This window comes from Cottoperca gobio, chromosome 10, assembly GCF_900634415.1.
Source record: "Cottoperca gobio chromosome 10, fCotGob3.1, whole genome shotgun sequence".
Lineage (NCBI taxonomy): Eukaryota > Metazoa > Chordata > Actinopteri > Perciformes > Bovichtidae > Cottoperca > Cottoperca gobio.
Genome location: NC_041364.1, coordinates 18,609,976 through 18,632,572, shown reverse-complemented (window position 1 = coordinate 18,632,572; position 22,597 = coordinate 18,609,976). Strand labels below are relative to the sequence as shown.

The 22,597-nt window shown below is 43.2% G+C and overlaps 1 protein-coding gene across 1 annotated transcript in view; it reads right to left on the bottom strand.

The window, feature by feature from the left end:
- Nucleotides 1–382: 382 nt before the first annotated feature.
- The window catches only part of tenm2a (teneurin transmembrane protein 2a), a 160,163-nt gene continuing 137,948 nt past the window's right edge, over nt 383–22,597 (bottom strand). Inside the window, 23 exon segments of the mRNA XM_029440926.1 lie at nt 383–2,804; nt 2,905–3,035; nt 4,337–4,604; nt 4,706–4,816; nt 4,972–5,382; nt 6,486–6,755; nt 6,840–7,397; nt 7,651–7,701; nt 7,703–7,948; nt 8,037–8,272; nt 10,266–10,441; nt 11,090–11,727; nt 12,056–12,229; nt 12,529–12,630; nt 12,939–13,093; nt 14,512–14,741; nt 14,850–14,870; nt 15,181–15,430; nt 16,548–16,691; nt 18,340–18,607; nt 18,923–19,184; nt 20,657–20,776; nt 21,537–21,747. Of these exon segments, the coding sequence (XP_029296786.1) occupies nt 2,067–2,804; nt 2,905–3,035; nt 4,337–4,604; nt 4,706–4,816; nt 4,972–5,382; nt 6,486–6,755; nt 6,840–7,397; nt 7,651–7,701; nt 7,703–7,948; nt 8,037–8,272; nt 10,266–10,441; nt 11,090–11,727; nt 12,056–12,229; nt 12,529–12,630; nt 12,939–13,093; nt 14,512–14,741; nt 14,850–14,870; nt 15,181–15,430; nt 16,548–16,691; nt 18,340–18,607; nt 18,923–19,184; nt 20,657–20,776; nt 21,537–21,747 (5,771 nt within the window). The 3' untranslated portion in view covers nt 383–2,066.

Genomic DNA, 22,597 nt, shown 5'->3' with positions numbered 1-22,597 from the left:
TCGATGAACAGTCGGTGCAAACCATATTGGCCCCTATGTGCGTGTGCTTAGAAATCTAAGCAATATATTTGAAGAGAGAGGAACACTGTAGTTGTGTGGTTGTTTACAGGCATGCCATTAAGACATCAATGTCGTTTATGTAATTATTTATTTCAAACAATATTTGGAACAAAGACGTACCTATTCAGTAAAGTTGATGCTCAATCAACAAAGAAGGAACATTCTGCTTGTTTCAGTCAATGGAGCTTTTTCCAGTACACCAACAACACTCCATGATTACTTTGAAACGCAACTAATGTTAATGTATGCCATTCAAGTCTAAAAAGAACATCAATCATCTTCAAACACAAACAAAACGAGATGAAAGTGAACTAGACGCTGCTCAGTTGAAGGAAACAATTATGTTTTATTGATAAGGTTCTCAGAAGAGTCTCGTTTCAGTGAATGTATAAGAATCATCCTTTGATAATACTGATTTGGTACATTATGACATCCAGCACGAGTCTCTTCACAGTGAGAGGGATCCATTACTGCTACTGCTGTTGGGATCTAGGACAGAAATATCTCTGCTTCCAAACAAAAAAACAGTCAAAAACAACAAACTGGGGGTTGATATTGTAGATATGGAGTATTAGAGTGCCACAAAACTCTAGAGTAGTAAGACCAGCTAAAGATTTTGCACATTACAAGCCACTTCCTCTTAGAAATATAAAACTTGATATTCTGGACAATATTCTACTGTGCTGCATAAAGGTAGGTCTATACACTGTACATCGAAATATAGCTCGAAAAAACAGATTTCACAGTTTTAAAGACTTTATTTAAAGTATAAACCGCTTTTTTTTTTTTAAACACTTTATTACATAAATTATTCTTTTTGAGAGTGACTATTATTTGCCCCTGGCAGCAAACTGAAATTAATACAAAAACAAAATGAACATTTCTTACATATTTTACAAAAGAAAATAAACTCATCCATTAATGTTCATTTGGAATAGAACTGGTGACTCATTCATGATTGTCATATAGTACTAAGAATAAATAAATAAAAAAAGAATAAAATAAATACTAACTTAGTCAACATGTTTTCCGGACTCTGTGAGTGGTGTGTTTGAACGTTCTGTACAGAAGTGCCTTGGTGAAAGTCTCACAATTCTACCGCGACTGAAACGTACAAAACTACGGCATCTACAATATACGCAACATCCTGAAATTTAGTGTAGTCGGACACATATGTAGTAATATGATTGTTCACTCCATTTTAAAATAAACAATGCTGTGTGATACCACTGTCCACAAATATAGCCGTCACTTTTTTTTTCACTTTGTTTTTTTAAAAAGTTTGTTGTCCAGTCCATGAACAGCTTGGATTTGATCAAGGATGCCGTTAGCTTGTGTGTTGCTTGGTTGGATGTGCCTCAGCAGCAGAGGACTGGTCCGTGGTGGACGATGGGAGGCCTGAGACAGGGAGACGACTCATAGTATTGGACGACCTTTAACATTGCCTTGTCTGTCGCGGTTTATGATGTCCTCCTTTGATGTGTAGTTGTAATGGCTGAACTCTGGAGGGGCTTTGTCTCCACTTTGGTCCCTGTGCCTTCAGTGTTTATTAGAGACAGAAAAGCCTTCACCGCAGAACCCAGCGCAGTACAACTCCACCGCGTGTTCGATAGCTGTCACGGCCACTCTGTGTGACCCAAAAAATATGGGCGAAAATATCACTATCTTTTTTAAAAAGGGGAATCATCTTATTCATTAAGCAACAGTTCTCAAAGTTCTTCAGTGCTTTTTCAGTTGTTTAAAGTTTTTTCAAAAAAACAAACAAAACGTTTGACTAAACTTTAAATCTTTTGCCTGTGGCAGTAAAATGAACAATAATATCTTTCATTCTTTTCAAAAGTCCCTGCAGCGTTCCGTGAGTAACCCCGTTAGTTGGTTATTTCTCCATGGGTTTCGAGAGGAGTGGGGTTGAGGAGGCTGGGCAGAAAAAAGGAGCAGGATCCAGAGAAGTGAAAGTGGGGAGAGAGAGGGAAGAGTCTGCCCTTCAAGCGAGTTCAGGTGGACTGTTACCTCTTACCCATCTCGTTCTGTCTGAGGAACTGGATGTTGTTGCTGCTGTCAGCCAGTTCTGGATACTGCTCCACAGGCAGTACATAGTAACCATCGTAGCCTTGTACTCTACTTGTCGTTAGGAGTTGCTGTCTCTCCCCTTCCGTCCAGAGGCGACTGCCTCCCTTCCCATCCCTGGCCCTTTGCTGTTCCTTGGACCAGGCCCCAGCCAGGGCTCTCTGCCTGGCCAGCTCCAACAGTCTTACCTTCTCTTCATCCACCACGTCCGCAGCGAGCCCGTATTTAACACTCAGTACTAACGATGGAACTGCAAACTCCACAGTCACTCCTCTCCTCGAGCGTCCGCTCACCGTCACATTGATACCGCTCTCCAGTGACTTGCGCCCGTTAGTAAGCCCCAGGGCCAACAGGTCGCTGTCAGCAGAGCCGACCTTCACAAAGTAGTGACAGTCCTTCCCGTCCTGGGTGTAATGGGTGCCTTCGAGGTACTGGGCACCATTGAGCACCAGAGCCACTTTACGACTGTCGTCGCTGGCCAAAGCAGAGATGCCGGCCACCACTCGGCCTTCCTTCAGAGCCAGCATTACTCCTCTTCCTATTATGGGGGTGCTGGTGCCGAACCAGTGACCTGGCTTGTCCTTGCGTCTTCGGCGTTCCTTGTTGAGGAGACGACCCTCCAGGGCCATGAAGGCCTGGTTGTGACGCTCCGCTGCCTGCTGCACACCAGTGATGAGCTACATGACAAAAAAAGAAGAAAGCTTTGACTGATCTGTATTAACATAAACAGCTGAATCACTATAATAGGGTTAATATTTGCAGCACAGCGTGCCGTACCTGTCCGTTCTCACAGTGCTGGGTGGCCTGCAGCTCGTATGGCGGCTCCACAAAGTAGAGCGAGTGTCTGGGGAACCCTGGGATTATGTTACTGAGCTGGAAGCCAAACATCACCAGCCAGCTCTTCACATCTACAGCAGACAGGAGGGAAATTAATTAGCGGAATTACAAAGTTAAACACGGGAGCAAATTAATCATTTTTTATCATCATAAAGTGAAGTGTGTTTGCTTGCATGACTCATCTGGTGTTATGCAGAGCTATCACCTACTATGCCAACTGCAGTACATTTCTACTTGCATAAACTATGTTTCCCACAGCAATCAGTTTCTTCTGCACACTAGATATTAGAGACAATGTCAGGACATAACAAGCTAAGTTGTTCTTGAGATGTGATTGAACTGACATTACTGTCTCAGCACATGAGTGTGGGTGTTATCTGACTCTTCTGCTGTTATACGGAAGCCCTGAGAGCCAAGTTCTATAAAGAATTTCTGGTGATCCATCTTCTAAGTCTGCTCTAAATTGTTTCTCTCCTCTGTTTATGAATTAAAAACAGGTGAAAAAAAAAAGGTTTTGCCAGGATCCTCTATGTAAGTCACTCATTTATTTAATTTTCATTTGTAAAACAGGAAGCGTTAGTTGTTGTAATACTCATTCTGGCCACAAGAGGCTGAAGTGCACCACTACCCCCCTTTTTAAAAACAAAATAGGACTTAAAACATTCCTATTTTCTTCCAGCTGAGTTTTAATTTCTCCATGCACTCCAAACACAAGGTATTAATTTGTGCGTTAGCAAGTTATGTAACATTATTGTCATGTCTTTTGGCTAGAAATAATCTTTGATGGAAATGGAAATAGAGGATTTTAAATCCCCGTTTAATGGTCACACACATGTACACAGCACAACAGTGATTTTAGACTCTGCATTTGACTCATCCTAGTATTAGGAGCAGTGGGCAGTTACGAAACAGCGCCCAGGGAACAGTGTGGGGGTCTGGTGCCTTGCTCAAGGACACCTCGACAGTGCCCAGGAGGTGAACTGGTACTTCTCAAAGTCTCATATGTACCTTGTGTTTAAAATGATCCTGACAAAACTCATTCTTTCACAGATGAAAAAGAAAAGTGAAGGAACGTAGAAAGATTATCCTGTTAAAACATTTCCACTTGTTCTTAAGTCATAAACAGAGAAGAGAAAACTATTTAGATCAGAAAATTAATTACCAGACTTCTTCTCTCTCACTTGCCTCTCCGGGCTTCCGTGGTATCAACATTACATTCTTGAAAGAAATGTGTTTTTAAATGCCATGGGGATGGATGGCTTCAAATAAAAATCCAACCACTTACAAAGTAAAAATATGGCTTAATTATGTAGGAAATATTCAGACAACAAAATTCAACATGTGCACCACATAATGCATATTAATCCTGTACCTGTGACATAGTTCTTGACATCCAGCATGTCACTGAGGGGGTTATTGTTCTTGAACATGTACAAATTAAATGGAGAGGGATCCTTCCCTATCTTGGGCCAGATGCTGTAGTCGGGCGAGGTCCAGCGCCCGGCCAAGACGTCGTAGTCCCGCTGGGTGAAGTGGACCAGCTTAGTCAAGGGGTCGTAGAGACCGCCGTGGAAGCCGACCACCAGCTGGAACTCTGGGTTAGAGTCCAGGTACACTTCTCCGTACGCTGTGTACTGCACCTGGGTGACACAAGTTGAGTTTTGCATATTAGTTTTTACCACATGATTTTATATTTGTAGCATATATTTGCAAATAAAGTGAGATTCAATTTGTGTATTACCTGTTTGATCATTTGCCCATTGCTGCTGAATACAGCCAGCGGTGTGCCAGTGTTGTCAGAAGCTATGTAGTATTCCTCTCCACTGCTCACCTCCATGGCGAACAAATGTCCCTGATCACGAGACAGTCAGAAATTCAGTACATTTATATTGTGCTTTAGGATAAGGTTGTATCGCTCAAAAAACAATATTAATCAGTTTTCAGGGTTCCCTGAAAAGATGATACAATAAATGCGGATTTGTCGAAATATAAGGAAAGAATATGTACCTGCAGGTCATAGTAGAGAGAGGAGATTTCCGAGCTGGAGTGGTTGAAGATGTGTGTGACCCTGGTCGGGTGGTTTAGGTTAGCATAAAAGAACTGAAGATGCTGTCCCAGGCTGTTCCTCGTGGACACCCTGCGGCCCAGCCCGTCATAGTGATACACAACGCTCCAGCCGCCGGGGCCTCGATTGTAGGCCCTCAGTAGCTGACCTTTGGAGTTGTAGTCAAAAATGTCTGAACCACGCTGGCTGAGGTAGCCGTCTTCATCCAGGCGGTACTGGACATCTCCCAGGCGCGTGATGCGGTCTCTGAGGTCATAGCGGAGCGGCAAAATGCGGGCACTGTTTCCGGGATTCAGCAGATGGAGGTTACCGTTCAGGTCGTAGCTGTAGCGCCATGTGGACCAGTCATTCACCTGGATAAAACAAGGAGGTTCAGTTTTTGACGATCGGGACCATAACTATGCTCTGACAATAGACAGTGTAATGTCAATGACGGAGTTTAGTAAAGTTTCTGAGTCATACAAGATGTAATGAACACTTATTCCTTGTGCAACACTGGGGACATTTTAGAATTTTGAGTTTGTTGTTCATTTTGGTTGTGTTAATGCATATGGCATACATTTTGGCAAAGGTGTGAGTTCCCCCCCCCCCCCCATTTTGGAAGTTCAACCTCAGCTCCTGTAATAAATCTATAATAAACTGACACTACAGACTAATATATCCCCATTGAAAACCTTTAAAACCACAATTATTGATCCCACAGCCAGAAAGACAAAAGGCATTCTATTATATAAAGCTTTCAATCTAGAGACAGAAAAAAACTATGTTGCTAAAGAGCATAGACATATCCCAAAATGTGAAAAGAAATTCTTCCTAACATTTAGTATGCATAACATAATTACATTTTTGTTTTTCTTTCTCCATAATAAATAGCAGTGGCCTTATGTAAACTGGCTACAGGGTTACAATTCTGGAAATTAATGAATATTTGGTGGTTATGATCAGGACTGAGGTTGATTAAAACATTTCTCTCAGTAAAAGTGGAGAATAATATGAATATATAATATTTTGTTATAGCAGTTTTTTGTCCTCCAAGGTAACAAGTGGAAGTACTTTTAAAAATCTGACACAAGACATATATAATATATATTATATTTATACAAATTTAAACGCATTGACGTCAATGTTGTCAATCATTGACATTTCCCAAACTTTGAAAAGGAAGTTGGTTTAAAGGTTTAACTCGGTGAAAGTGGAACATAATATTAATATCTAATATTTTTACATTATGTTATTTTGACTCAGACATTTTTGTGCAGAGCAACTTTTTAAAAGTGTTAATGATAATAATAAAAATAATAATAATAATAATAATAATAATAATAATAATAATACATTATACTTGTATAGCGCTCAAAGACGCTTCACAGAGTGAGAGTGTTAAGAGTCTAAAGATAAGAGCGTACTTAAAAATAATTATTATAGGCTACCAACACTCTTCAAACAAAATATCCACCTTGACGCCACTGAGCTGTCCGTCTCCATCATAATCATAGCGGTACTGAGTGGTGTTGGCGTAGGGCCCAATCTTGAGCTCTCTCTTCACCACCCGTCCCATGCTGTCGTACTGCACTGTCATCCAGTACATGAGTGAACGGAAGATCTCGTACTGGACCTCCTTGATGCGACCGTGGGTGTCGAAATGCTTGCTCAGCGTCATAACGGCGGTGGTGATGATCTGATTGATGTCGTAGTAAATAACTCCGAACTTTCCAAAGTGCTCCACCTGAAAGGTTTAGAGAAAAGGTGAGTGTCAGCCAAAGAAGGTACATTCACAGCCAAAGTTTGTTTCTAAGTTACAGTTCTGCACCTTTCCAGAGATCTCGTCGTATCGGTAGAGGTCAACGGGCAGCGGTGTCTCACTGATGACTGGCTTCATGCTGGCGATACGGAAGCTGTTGTCGTGGTAGGTGTAGTCAAACCTTGCGTTGACCATACCCTCTTCGCTGAAGCGGTAGATCTGCTTGTCGATGAGCGGGCCCATTTTGCGATAGCGGATGGTGCAAGAGAAGCCCCCGCTCTGCAGGTTGACCATCTTCAGCACGCCAGCTGTCTCGTCGTAGCCAAAAGTGACGGCAGTGCTGTCGTACACAATCTCTGAAAGCTTTGCCAGCTTGCCGTACTTGTAGAGGACGCGGCGGCCGGTGCCCAGGTAATGCGTGGCCTGAGGTCTGCCGTCTTCACTGAAGTCGTGAATGATGGAGGCGTTGCTTTCTGGCGGGTTGTAGGTGTTGCGGATGTAGCCGACTGACACGTGTGTGAACATGGTGTGGCGGGCGACACTGGGCATGGTGACGGCTGTGACACGACCTGAGGCGTCAAACTCAAACACGTACTGTCTCTGGCTCTGCAGCAGCAGCACCATAGACTGGAAGCAGAGAGAGAGAGAGAGAGAGAGAGGCAAAATCCGGATTAATATAATAGCATTATCAATGGATGACTTGCCTCCTGTGAAATAGCACCAGCAGTAATTTGCTCGCTGACAAATAGGAATCTTCATAACCATGAAAATTATATGTTACTTCACTCAATTCTCTCTCAATCCAAATTGCTAGTCGTTCTTGCAATTGCCTTGATAAGATTTGATACCTAGATGACAATGTGAATAAAATGCTTCTTACTTTGTCAAGGTAGCTGTAGCTCCACACCTTCCCGTCCACGAAAGAACGAGACTAGGATGCGTCCCTGTGTGTCAAATTCGGTCTTCTCGCTCATGCTGCCCCTCTGAAGCCCGACAAGCTGTCCAGTGGTAGAGTACGACACATTCACCACTGCCAGGCTGCTGCTGGGCAACCACATAGCTGGCCGGCCCTGTGCATCGTACATGATGCGCAGCGTGAACTTCCGGTGGTCGTCGTAAATCTTCTCTGTGCGCGTGTTGCGGTCAAAGTCAATGGAGAGAAGATTGCGTCCATGGGCCTAAAGAAAAGGGAAAAAAGGAGAGGTTTATTTCAGGAAATGTTTTTATTAATTTCAAACAACGGCACAATTTAAAAAGTCAACTCACTCTAAGCTTCCTCCCAAACACGGTGACTTTGCCCTTGGTCTGCTCCTTGCGCAGACGCCATTCAATGGAGTTGAGGCCGTTGTCAGTGGGCAGGGTGATGTTCCTGCGACCAATCGTAGGGCTGACAGAGCCTGCCAGGAGGTGGGGCTCGGTGTGAAAGCTCATGCCCATACCATTGGCATACATCACTCTCAGTGTCCCATTGTTGCACAGCTGGTAGCTGTTCCTAACCTGGTCTGTAGGGGGAGACAGACAGGTATAAGGGAGGCAAGGAAAGCAGCCACTAGGGGGACCAGATGACTTCTGGCCTTGGCCTAGCAGCGTCTAACAGAACATCCACGTTGTAAGAAAATCAGTTATTGACACATGGAAATTATATTAACGGAATAGTTAGGATTTCTTGAAGTGGTGTTGTCTGAGGTATCATAGTCATTGTATTAAATGGCGGTCGGCACGCCCCCCGTTTGGACAAACAGATGGGAGATATGGCACGGAAGTTAAGCAATGTACTGATGAGGCAACAAAACGTATTTTAGTATTTTTTTTAGGTGGCTAAAAAACTGGTTAGCTTAAGTGCCGGCACTCAGGTCTGTTTGTCCAAACTGGATGTGTGCCGACTGCCATCTACTGTAGGTAACATACTGACTATGGACCTCATAAAACCTCAATTCAAAACATTCAAACTATCCCTTTAAAATAGCTTTTAGAGTATAACAGTTTTGCCTATATAAGCACTTCTGCCTGAAACATTTAGTTTACTAGAAAGACAAATCTTAAGCTGTGAAGCTCATGTCAGTAAAAACCAGATGATGCCCATAAAATATTTATGGACCTGACTCTAAAATATTTTGAATAACAATAGTCAGGCTAAACTGATTCTCTCTACAACCCCCCTATCTCTACAGTTTAATGACTCAATCACAGACACAAGAATGGAAACAGATAAGCCCATGCCTAATGCTGAGCAAAATGTTCCCTCAGATGTCTGAAAACAGGCGTCCTGATCACAGCGATGTGATTGAGAGTAAGATAAAATTGTTTTCTGCTCAGAAATATCTGGCAGATGCAGATGCAGATTTCTTTTATTTTATTTCATTTACAAAAGGTTAAGGGATCAGATGGTGTCTCTCTTTGAAGCTCTGCCATAAATGACAGTAATCCATAAGGCCAATTTGTAATAAAGCTCCAGGCACATTTTTAACAATGCCTCAAACAGACAAGTGAAGCTTTTTCCATTGACTTGGCAGCAACAGCCTTTAGATAAATCTTCTCTGCTCTCTCTGTCTGAACGACCTCGTAATAAAACAGAAGCGAGGTAGAGGGAGAGAGAGAGAGAGAGGAAGAAATGAGAGCTCGAGGGCCAACGAGAATTCACTGTGCAGGAGTTAATGAAGAGAGTGAGAAAGAGCGGAAAGTGAGGGAGATGGTTAAGTGAGTATGTCAGCAGAGAGCTGTGCTGAAACCCACACAGTGCGGTGGAAACCTTAAATGACTTACAGCTCTGTGAACAACTCTCCCCTTTTCCTCCCGCAACGCAGGTGGACTCACTGAATACGTCTACAACTTATTTTCTCCGAGGCCTTCACACTTTTACAGCCCGCAGTCTGCGTACTTACACTTCTGTAACGCCACTGGTCAAGGAAAATATATTTGCTTTCTCCTCCTTCCTCCTTTAAAAAGACCAAATAAGCTCAGGGATCATGGGGAAGAAGTCGGGGGTGTATGTAGTCACGTCTGTATATGTGTGTGTGAGGAGAAAGCTTGAGGGATGAGGGGGATTCACTCTGCATGAGTTAATGAATTTTGCTGTGATGATATTCAAAAGCAGGATAATCCCAGCTGGGATTAACAACTATATATTGGTAATTTTATTCCATGACAAGGAGAGGGCTGGTTGTGGGAAGGGAAGCATGCATATAGCTGAGTGAAAATTACAAGATCTTTCGAGTCGGCAGGCCGGTGCATATTCACCATCGTATGTTTTTGAATACTAAGAGTCTGCCAAAGCTTTGACGACATATAAACAGACCCACTTTAACTTTCTCGGCTGCTCTATAAGTAATTAATATCATATGAATCGATTGATTTATATTGCCCTACATTGAGGACTAGAGGAAAGCATTTGTCGACCTTCGTGCCACATCCTCTGCAATTTCTGAAGTATTTAAAAATTCATGACCAGCTCATTTTTCCACTGTCCCGTATGTGCTGCTGAGTGTGCCTCTCTACCTTGCACAACAGTGTATGAGGCTTCAACGGAGGACAGGTTGGTGATGACGGTGACATCGTCGTCTCTGCTGGAGCTCTCGATGTCGATGTTGATGGATCGCTCAATCTCGCGGTGGAGGCTCGTCACCATGCCCGTGGGGTACGTGACGTTGGTCAGGCGACCCTCGCTGTCGTACCTGGGAGATGGGAGCATTGCTGTGAGGGTGATTGGCGTGGGAAAGACACTTTCATATTTGTACTGCATATATTTCTTGAGCCCACACAAACACACACACACACTGCCGGAGAAGAACATTAGGGCTGCAACTATTGATTCATCTGTCCATCTTTTTCTAAATTTATCGATTAATCATTTGGTCTAAAAATATCAGAAAATAGTGAAGTGTCCATTCCAGTTTCTCAGAGTGCAAGGTGAAGTCTTCACATATCTTGTTTTTTTCAGTCCAACACCCAAAGATATTCAGCTTAATATGATATAAAAGAGAGAATTTTGCATTCTTCCATTTTTGCAATCAACACTTGATCGATTGTTAAAATAGTTGCGGATTTATTTTTCTGTTTCTCTACTAATCTATTACTCGACTAATTGTTGCAGCTCTAAGGAACATAACAAGTCATCTTGAGAGGGCCCTGGCTGCAGTTATAAAAGCTAACACTGGGGGGCAGCAGCACACTGTGTGAGCTGTCGGATGAATAATTGGGAAGGGAAAAAAACATGGTGAACATAAAACCTGTGAAACTCATTCATTTTGTATTTCAGACATGTAGTGAAAAGTGTTAGAAATAATACAAACACACATTAACACGGTATAACAAACACTCACTGGTAAAACGTGGTCCATCCAGTCTCATCGGCTTTGGTAGACAGGAGGCCTGTGTTGGCACTGTAGCCCATCAGAGCCACCTCCTGGCCCAGGGCTGACACGCTACGTAGCCCTCCCGTGGGATCCAGTCCCAGCATCACCACTTGATTCTCAGGCAGCAGCACGAGCCTGAGCAGGCCGGCCCCTCCTCCCTGGCCCTGGCCGTCCCTTCTCACCTTTACTGTGTTGTTGCAGTTATCCACCAGCATTGTCAGCTCCCCGTCAGCACCATAGGTGAAGTTGTAAAGTGGCTCCCCAGTCACTAAGCTAATTGTCTGGATGTGAAGCCCCTCCCCGTTGAAGACATACAGCTCTTGTTCTCTTGGCGATGCGACCTCATACTGCGCAGATCCTCCGTACCCCACAGTTGAGACGGCGGAGCCGGGCCTGTTGGCTCGCACTGCTCTGATGCGTATGTTGTTGAGGTCTGCGATGAAGAGCGTCCCATCAGGAGACACCGCCAGGGAAGTGGGGGAGTTCAAGCCGGCGTCGGGGGCGTAGCCGTCATCGCCGTAGAAGCAGTTGCAGTTGACGTCATTCTTGCAGTCGCAGTCGGAGGCGACGCCAGCCAGGAGAGAGATTTCTCCATTAGTGCTCACCTAAGAAAGATGCAGGGACAGAAAAATGGAAGAGGAAAAGCAGTTAATGTTGATTTTGGAAAAGAAAAAAAAGTCACCATGCAATGAAAGAAAATGGATCACCAAAAGCACAATTCATTTTGAAATATCAAAACAGAGGAATGAAAAAGACCACATTAAAGTGCCCGAACTGAAACAATCTCAGAATATCTTTAAAAAAACACCCACGCAGCAGGACCAGCTGTGCTGTCAGTTTTGCTCGCCAACAAAATACATTTAGACTAACAAATTAATTCTATAACAACCACACAGCTGAAACAACGTTGTACAGCACTTCTCCATCTCATACCTGTCTAACTCTGTTGATCTTTTTCTCATCCGTCTCAGCGATGTAGAGGATGCCCGTGTGGGACAGGGCGATGGCTGTGGCGCTCTCCAGGGCCGCATGTATAGCCAGCTTACTGAGACTGTAGTCGATACCCGGCACTTGACAATGCATGGGACGACCCGCGATGATGCTCACCTGTAGCCAACGACAGATAATGTCTATGATCAAACTGATAATAATTTGTAAAAACGCAGAGAAGTTATCATCTCGAAACTTGATCGATGAGACTTTCCATCAGGAAGTAAGACTCCAAAAAGTATAATATTCCAAGAGCTAATTAATCAGTAACCTTACCACGACTGTAAAACTTTGGAAACAGTGTTAGAATTTGAACTTTTACTTCTAAATTGGCTTGAGAAAGCCTAATTGGGACTTAATCCTGTCAAAGCCACCCTAAGGGTGTTGCAGGGGCGATCCAGCCTTGTGGTACAGACCTGGTGGTTCTCAGTGATGCGTAGGATCACATTGTTTTCCAGGATATAGAGAGAGTTGTCCATGGGGTTCACTGCTAGGTCCGTGGGCCACTCAAGACGCACCTAGTAGGCAGAAACAAAAGTTATACATGAGATAATATCTATGCTGAGGTAGGCGTTTTGAAGGGACGCCAAGGTTCACACAAGTCTCTTCTTCATTGTTTTAAGTGTCTGCGGTCCTCACTCTCTTCTGATCCATTAATTTATCCATGGACTCTTTAATCCTTCCCTAAATCAATCCCTCCCTGACCTCCTGGCTGGCCCGCGTCCACACAATCGTCATAGCTCAGCACTCACAGGTCCGTTGGATCATCATCTATCTCACCATCACCTCTCGTGTCTCCTGCACTTCCCTCCGATAACCGGCTTACCTGGCTGACGTCCATGCTGGAGTCACAGCTCAGCGGCCGCACGGCAGTCAGATCGTTGGCCCCCAGCAAAGTGGAGATGATGCCGTTCTGGTCCACCTTACGGATCATGGTGGCATCCACAAAGTACATCAGCCCATTTTTATCCACTGCGATACCTGTCAAAGCAGAGATGAACACCATGAGTGACGACTCATAACTCAAACGCTGCGGGGCAACCCAGGGACATTTTAAGTCAATTAAACTTCACTCTTTCCACTGACTGAAAACGGATAGCAGCCCTGACAGCTGAATTGCTCAATGCTTCATCGAATAAGACTGAACAAAGTGATGGAAGGGGCATTGAACTGTTAGAGAAGTGTTAGTTTTGGGATGAGTCATCAGGATGCGGAGCCGAACTCATGCTCCTCCCAGAGGGCAAATGCAGACTGCAAGCAGATTCTTCAGAAAAGCAAGTGATGTGTTGCACTCTACTTCCTTCCTCGGTTTCCCCTCCCTGCTTCCTTTGTTGTCGCCCCCACCCCACCACCTTTTCTACCTTTCATTTGTTTCTGCCTTGTTTCTCTTTTTTATCATTTACCTGTGGTGTTGTGTCAGCCTTGTCGGCCTAACAGGCAGCAGGCATTCAGACAGGTGTATTTGTTCGAGGCAACTGTGCCCCGAAATAACTTCCAGACGCACTAAGATGCACAACAGATGGAGGATACAGCGAAGGGCACAGTATAAATGAGAGAGTGAGAGAGAGAGAGAGAGAGAGAGAGAGAGAGAGAGAGAGAGAGAGAGAGAGAGAGGAAGACAAAGAAGGAACCGGTAGAGAGAGGGCAAGCTGATGTGTACTGGCTGACTTTGCCTGGGACAGGTAAGAGTCAATCAGTGTCTCATAAACACTCACACGTACTGTATATATGTACTAATATCTGCAGCCCTACATGCACACACTTGTGTCACAGGCAGGAAATGTGACAGAGTGACATCCTTGACAGTTTGGTGTCACAATGTTCTAACATCCAACGATCCACAAAAATAATTCCATTAATAAGTTTAACATTAACCTGGTTTATAACCTCCTTCTGTGTCTGCTCTGCTTTAGTTGAGTCACGAGATGGGCACATTGTAAAAAAAATAAAGGTAAAACATAGTTTGTTTTTTTAATAGCTAATAGCAGATCATCATCTGAACATGACAATCTAAAGACTTCACCTAAATGCAACACATTACGATAGTGTAATTGTGGTTCTGTAATCATGACCAAATATAAAGGTTATTGGCTACTATTATTGCACTTCCCTATAGCTAAAACTAATGACTAGTTTCCTCATAAATTAAGTCAATAAAATGTCACAATTTCCCACAGCTCAAGGGTGGCATCTTTAAATGTCTTGTTATGTCCAAACAACATTAGATTTATTACACAAATACTTTCAATTTAAAGTGATATAAAACAGAGAAAAGCAGCAAACTTGCATTTTATAATGAGGAATTTGGAGAAAGCCAACATTTTTGCTTGATAATTGTCTTAAACGATTATTCAATCATCTACATAATTAATTTTCGAGACGTATTTTCAGTGGCTCACCTTTGGGGCTCATAAGTGTAGCTTCAGTGGCTTTGCCTCCATCACCGCAGCGCTCATCAAAGGGCAGGCACTGCTCCCCGGTCCCAGCCACTACCTCTGCATTGTCCGACAGCAGGCGGCCTCCCGTCAATGAGCGTACGCGGTAAATTCTGCGGGAGTTGGTGTCTGAGATGAACAGAGCCCCAGATACTGGATCCACTGCCAGGAAGTACTTATGGGTTGGGTTGTTACTGAGGAGAGAAACATGTGATTATTACGTCAGTGAATAGCTTGATTTGATATTTTAAGCACTTTTGCTATTGTTGTTAACTTTCCATTAATCGTCGTAAGGATGTTACCTGTGTCTGAAATCTTTGTTCCTGCAAGGAAGGAAGCAAGACAAAACAAATGTTAATTCACACAGTAACCTACAGAGAGCAACACAAAGCTGGCTGTGGTGTGAACAGCAACATTTAGCCATGGGTAAAAACACCCTGTAGAAATGGTATCTAGTACAGTGCCATCCCCCAGTGCAGGATCCAATCCTACATGTTCAATGTACTGAAAACTAAATCTAGTATTTCCCCTTCTGCATATACTGCCATCTCACTTGAACCTAACCAGCCCTTCTTGTATCCATCAAAACACCTTTTATATCCTAATCAGCTTCCCAATTGATTATTCTGTTACCTTAATTCCAGGATACCAGTTGTGTTCATAGATGGATAGACCCTGCGCACAAAGTTCAGATCCCCGACATAGATGCTGCCATCGATTCCCATTGCCAAGGCGACCGGTGCCAGCAGCTTGTTGCCGTCTGCCAGGCCGTTACAGCTGGGACAGGAGATACTGCGCCTCCGTCCGTTTCCCATGACGCTGGTGACTACCGGGGGCTGCTCGGTGACAAAGATGTTCTCACCACTTCCCTTGTGAAGGATGCCTGGACAGGAGAGATGGTGGAGAGAAACACAAGTAGATTTAGGATTATTATTTCAATTAGAGGATCTTTGGTAACATTCTCAGTTGCAACAGAAGATGTGTCTCATATCTCAGCAATTTGATAGTCATGGTCCCCAGAGGATTAAATCTACTAACTTTGATGGTCCCCTGAACTTTAATCTTGCACACACTATGAGGTTAACATTTGTGTAAGTGGGTAAAATATCTTGATAGCTATGTCCCCCTCTAATAACTGCAGCTCTTTGTCAAGTGCTATCATCAGGTCAAAATGTGTAGGCCTATTTGTCGAATACTAAACTAATGACATTCCCGTCATCCTATGCAGGCTACTTCTTAAGTGCTAATGGGCAAATGTTAGCACGCTAAAACAACTAAGATGGTAAACATTACACTTGCTAAAGCTAGCATGTTAGCATTGTCAGAGTGAGCATGTTAGCATTCAGCTGCAAACATGGCTGTAGGCTCTTAGTCTCGATAATAAATGAATCTCACAACATCTGTTTTGTTATTAAGAACAAAAGCACAAGGATGCAACCAAAGCTGTTTTACTGGCATGTGTTTACTTGTGTGTTCCGTTAGCATTAGTAGGCTACATTGATTGTCACAGCAGGTGAACATTGCTGCAGCAGCCCATTTATATTTCCATGCTTTTTGTAGATAATGGTATGGTAGATGCAAAAAGGACTCCCCCTCGCTTCAAATCAGTTTCTAGAAAACGTATCTCTGACCCCACCCCCCCCATACCCTGACCCCCTGCCTCTGTTTTAGAAGCTGCTGTGAATGGTCGGTGGTGTTTCACATGTTTACTCAGTAGGGCTGGCGCTAGTGGATAAGAGAGTCAAACTAGGTGAGACAACACAAACTCCTTCTGTGAAAATCCTCACTGACAGGTAAAAAGAGGCTCCTGGCAACTTGCTGTGAATCACAGGAAGCACACAGTGTAGTCTACCTCCTCCCCAAGACAATAGCAAGTTTAGTGAGATATACAGTACTGTAAACATGTTACACACGGGGGACTGGCTAAATATAAACTAGAAGGAAAATAGGGTAAAAAACAGGAGAAGTCTGTGCTAATTTGTGAGGAAATATGCACGTACTGCTGCGTGTGTTGAGTATATGATGCTTGTCAAGTGACCAGCCACCCAGGCTGGTGGGATCCAGTTCGTAGCCTTGCAGAATGGCTGTCCTCTTCTCCCAGAGGATGAGGCTGGCACAGGACTCGTACTCGTAGCCCACTGACACTACATATAAGAGAGGGTAGAGTCGAGAGAAATAGTGGTAAAAAAGAGGTGACAACGCAAGTGATGAAAAAAAAGGAAATACAAGAGAAACATAGACAAGGAACAGAGGAAGAGATGCTATGCAAAACTTAATTGTAGCATAACTTCCCAAATTCAAGTTGTGAAACCGGCACAGAGAAGCTAGTTATCACCTGTACTGAAACCTGCACTCACACCTAACTAACACTGCTAACAATGCTTTTAAATCAATTAAAAACCTTGTTAATTGGACAAATTGCCCGGTTGCCACGGTGAGAACTCTGCTGCTGCTCCTATCATGATGCACATGGCAGAGTCTCAGTTGATTTGGCTAAATGTACAAATAAGGAACATTTGTTAAGTTTTGATGTGAAAACTACTCGGGACTGTGTTTGCGTGTATGCATACGTATTCTGTACTGTATGTGTGCATGCATGTATTGTTGTGTTCCAACACATGTGTTAACACATTAACTCCCACTTGAGTCAGAGTGAGAATGCCGTTGCCAGCACCTTTTCAGCGTCACTGCAAACAATAATGTAGTATACCTGCGTCTGCATCCACCTTTAGTAAAATATAACCTAATCATTAACCGTGTACATGCTTTATAATGTTTGAGAAACGTCAAATGTACAGTTACTCTATGCAATCTTTGAGTGAATGTGATATCCCAAACAGTGTGTCCCTCATGAATTTTAGTCCGCACTGAAGCCCCAGATGTCCACTGCATCTGTGGCCTGACAGCAGAGTTTGGCTGACAGCATGTGTGAGTGACTGTGACAGCAGAATGTAATAGCACTGAGGCTCCCCTGGACTCCTGCTTGCTGCTCCAGCAGCTAACTGCTAACTCACCCTGATGGCTAATAACCCTTCACCACAGTTACGGCTGGCTGACTGAACCAAACGCGGCTTCAATGAGAAATAGACGTATGAAAAAAAAAAAGGAGCACTTAACTGTGACTATACTGGGGATAGAGGCCAGGTTTCTGGTGTATTATCTCTTCTTCAGGGTGCCTAATTAGCCCTCTCTCCCTCTGTCATTGCCTAACTGGTAAAGTTTCTACTCTACTGGAAGAAAAAAAAAATCCAAACACTCAACACAGCTTCTCTTCCGTCCATCTCTTCCACTTATGGATGGATTACTGAATGGGCCTACCGGGCACAGGCCCAGGGGCCCAAAGTGTCCGTGCCCCCCTACAAAATGTCACTCAAAGAGACAAATACCAGGAAGAGACTCAAAATGACTACAAAGAAACATAAAACGACCTCAAAGAGACAAAACAACTACAAAGAGATGCCAAACAACCACAGACAAAAAATAACTACAAAAAGACCAAAACATTTACAAAGTGACAAAAAATAAATACAAAGAAACACAAAATGACCAAAAAGAGACACAAAGACAATACAAAGAGACACAAATTACCACAGACAGACACAACCTGACCACAAAGAGAAACAAAAACACAGAGAGATGCATAACGAATATAAAGAGACACAAAACAATAAGAGGCTAAATAACTTTAAAGTCTGTTTGTCTTGCTCCTATGTAGGAGAGGTGGGGGGGGGCCTTTTGCATGTCTGTGTCCAGAGCCCCATTGTCTCATAATCCGCCCTTGCTTCCACTTACCAACAGCTTGAGAAAGCCCGTAGACCCTCTGCCCATATGCGTCGGTCTTATCCCAGATGTAGGTGTATGCCAAATTGGGTGAGGCGTGGAACCACTTCTGGAAGAGGTGGCCCTCCACTGCTACCATGAGGTGAACCTTCAGCAGACCCATGGACACCACGGCTGGAGTCATGGTCACCTTGAGCAGTGAGCGGTAACCCTGAGTCCTGGAGCTTAGGTAGCACAGCTTTAGACTCGAGCCAGGCACCTCGATCTGCTCATGCAGCACCTGGAAGACAAAGAGAGAAGATGACAGGAGAGAGGGATTAGGTGGGATTAGAGAGAGAGGGAGTAATGGGGGTCACGCTTCCACTGACGGCTGAAGGACAAAAAAGGGGAAAAAACAATGGAAGAAATAAAGAAATAGAAATAGAAAGAGGGGAACACATGGGGGGTGTGGGGAGGGGAGGGGAGGGGGGGGGTAAGCTATGGAAGCGAAAGGAGAAAAGAGAGCCAACAGGAGACAGGCATATAGGAGAGCGGGAAGAGAGCGAGGGAACCAGAAGGGAGATTAGCCGGCTGCCAGAGGTCAGTGGTACTGCACCTGTGTCTCCGGTATGATGGGTTTCTCCCCTGGCTTGGAGCTGAAGAAGGAGGAGAGAGGGGATGCAATCACAAGAGGGTCAGGCCTGACGAAGCCGCTCAGGTCACAGCCCGGGATCGTGTTCTCTTCTGTCTTAAGCACCAGAGTGTCCATAGCATAAAACTGGCTCCAGGGCAGCCACACGGTGCGCTCCTGGCTCAGGAAGGGGGCGCGCTCGAACCGCAGAGTCAGAGATGCACCACCATTAGCTATCAGGTCAAACCTGGAGAGGTTTGCAAGAAGAGGATGGGAATGAGGTACAGATGGGGACGTGCTGTGGTGGACGATCATTTGGACTCATACACTGTCAGTGTTTGTTTCTTGGAATATAATATTTACTCCACTGCTTTAATTCATCAACAGAAATACACCTGAAATAGATGTTTTAAAGTGCGTCATGGTACGACAAACTTTTACAACACACAACACTTTAAGGTCTGAAATATAAATAGCACAATGCAAGAACACTGGTCTCAGTGTATACGAGGTTAAATAGATGTTCTTTAACCTTTTGTCTCTAATGATGATGAACAGCTGTAGATGATTAGCACAGAAAAAGGTAGTATCGTGTGTTTGCAACAGAAAATGGCCAGAGCTTTGTAAGTGTCTGGAACTGCTGTGGTCTCTAACAACTGGAAGAAAATAGCACTCATCAGAACTAAACAAGGTCAGACAGGGACATCAGAACATGTTCATTCAAGTCACAAGTCCGTGAAACTGGTTAGCAACTGCCTCTGAAATACAAGGTTAATTAAATGTTACAAGAAGTTCAGATGTTTCAGCGCCAGCTCAGCCTAACTGGAAGAAAATACTGCAAAAGAAAAAGTAGATAAGAAGAAGGAAACGGGTGCTTAAAAGAACCTGAGACAGGAAACACAGAAATTGCACATTTAATGAGTGGAGGTCAGTCTAAAGAATCAATGGATCAAAATTTGAAATAACATGTTGCGGATGTCAGTCAGACTTAAATTCAATATAACTTGACAGAAAAGTTAAATTAAAGCAGCTTAAAACTCCCCAGAAAGTTTAGTTCCTGCAGGAGAAATGGAAAGACATGTCAGGTGAGTTAACAAATGTGTTCGAAAGGTAAGCGTGGTGCTTAAAAATCCAATTTCAAGGTTGCTTTTCACTTGTGCTTTAAAGATTTCTTTCATTTTGTTTCCAATATTGCAACATGTTTATTTCCAGTGAAACTTCTATTGTTGTAAAATGATACAACCTGACATTAATTACTATGGAAATTAAGTCTTACATCCTTAATAATTCTCAAACACTTGACTGGTACATTTTATTGCATGATATATAGTGTTTGAGTATTTTCTTGCACATTTCTCCCATTGTTTTCATTTAATTTTCCTACGTTATCATTTTTATTAATATATTTTCACTTAGGAGATTGAGTTTTGACTCCCAGTAGTGTTGTAAATACATTTCCTCTGCTCTTATTCAAAATCCCCTTTCTTTGCTGTATCTAATTATCTGTGGCTGCAACAGCCCAGATTTCTCATGGGATCATGACAGTTTTCTAATCTAATCTAATCTACTCTAATCTAATCTAATCTAATCTAATATAATTTAATCTAATCTAATCTAATCTAATCTAATCTAATCTAATCTACTCTAATCTAATCTAATAATACAGTTTATGTGGTGAGGTAGTTTCAGCAAGGAGTGCTGGGTAGCTGTTGTACATACATTCCATCCTGCCGTGTCAGCGTGTATCCGTAGTGGGGATAGTTGACAAAAGACACGTTCACCCCCACCAGAGGGGTTCCATCTGTAGTCAACACCTGACCCCGGATTAGAGATGCCAAACTGGAAGAAGACAGAAGAGACAGAGTGAGAGAGCAATAGTCAATCTATCAACTCAATCTTCCTAACCATCCATCATCTGGTTTGATTAATCTCGCTATCTTTCAATCATCCAATTTGCCCATTCATTGCCCCGGTCTTCCACCCCTCATTAATTAGAAACAATCAGCAACCTCCGCCATCTAGATTAGCTCACGTCAATCGTGTATACAAACCGTGACAATGTCGGGTATGTGCGTATGTTTTTGTATGACTGTGTTCCCTAGAGAACTGATACGTATAGAATAACTATAACATCACTTTGATGAGCTCTTTCCTTTGAAACCTCTGATGTCGGCGTGTGTAAATGTATGCAGACAAGAATTAGCACCACATCTCTACTAAATCTACGGGGAAATCTTGGCTCGGTCTGCTTTGGCTCTGGGAGTTGTTAAGGACTTGGCTGGCTCTGTGAACCATTCTGAAGTCTGTTTGATATTTGTGTCATTGAATCGAAAGTTCGGCAATTTCTTTTATGCCATACATTTATTCGCATAAATGTCAAACCTTCGGAAGAGCATCAAAGTGGTGATATTCTCTAACATGCAATCTCACAGGCATCGTTCTTTTTAACATTATTGGCAATCATGAACATCACATACATGCATTTTCCTAGTTCTCATCCTGCATTGCTTGTTATCTTTTAGTATATGTCAAATGTATGTCCAACTAAAGAACTAAGTGCTATGGATACGAATATTAATGTGTGTTTGTGTTACCATACCTCGAGTTGAACGGGTTTTCCCCCGGGAGGATATGGGTGCTGTCCCTTCCGACGAGCATCTTGACGCGGTCGTAGAAGGAGCGGACGCGCGGCTGGGACATGGGGTTCTGCTGGATGACCAGGAGAGGGTCCCGGGAGCCGCGACACAGCGGGCTGTTCTGACATGGACTCTGGATGCAGCAGTCTGGGTCCATGCAGTCTGTCAGACCATCTGAGAGATCAATGATGAGGTGCTGGTGTAAGAATGGCAAGGAATGCAAACAAAAGCTACCCCCTACTTCTTCCATTCTTCCATTTAATATTTTGATAATCTTTGATTCTTTCAAATTAGAAAGTTTCATTTGGGCATTCACAGTGAGAGCTCCTCTCATGAGCTCTCTATCTTATTTCTTTCTATCTTGCTTTATTCCCTTCACAAGTATTTTCTTTTTTACAAGAGACATGCTTAAAAGGGACAGTTCACTCTAGATTGTTATAGTGTGAGTTTCCTACTGTTTGAGATATCTGCTGTAGAGATTTCTGCCTTCTCTTGGATATAATGGAACTAGATGGCACTTTTGCTTGTGGTGCTGAAAAAAAATATATTTGAAAAACTCAACTGTAATGTCACTTTCCAGAAGTCATGACCTGGTTACTCAAGATAATCCACAGAGCTGGTTGTGAGCAGTTTCATGTAGGAACTACTTTCTTTCTACGGAACTACACCTGCCAATGAGTGAGCTCGAGCCTCTTGTCCATGAATTTATACTGTATATGGTGATTTGGTCAAGTTGCAGTTTACATCCATGTCTGTCCAAAATGTCATCACTTCATCCCATGATAAATATATGTGAAATTGGCATAATTGGCATATACATTATTGAGTTATAGCCAAACACAAGTTTTGTGAGGTTGACCTTTGACCATCAAAATCTAGTCAGTGGACGTTTGTGCCAAATTTGAAGAAACTCTCTGAGGGCGTTCCTGAGATATCTTTGTTGACCATCTAGTTCCATTATATTCCAGAGAAGGCGGACATCTCTATGGCCGATATCTCACACCAAAACAATCTAGATTGATAA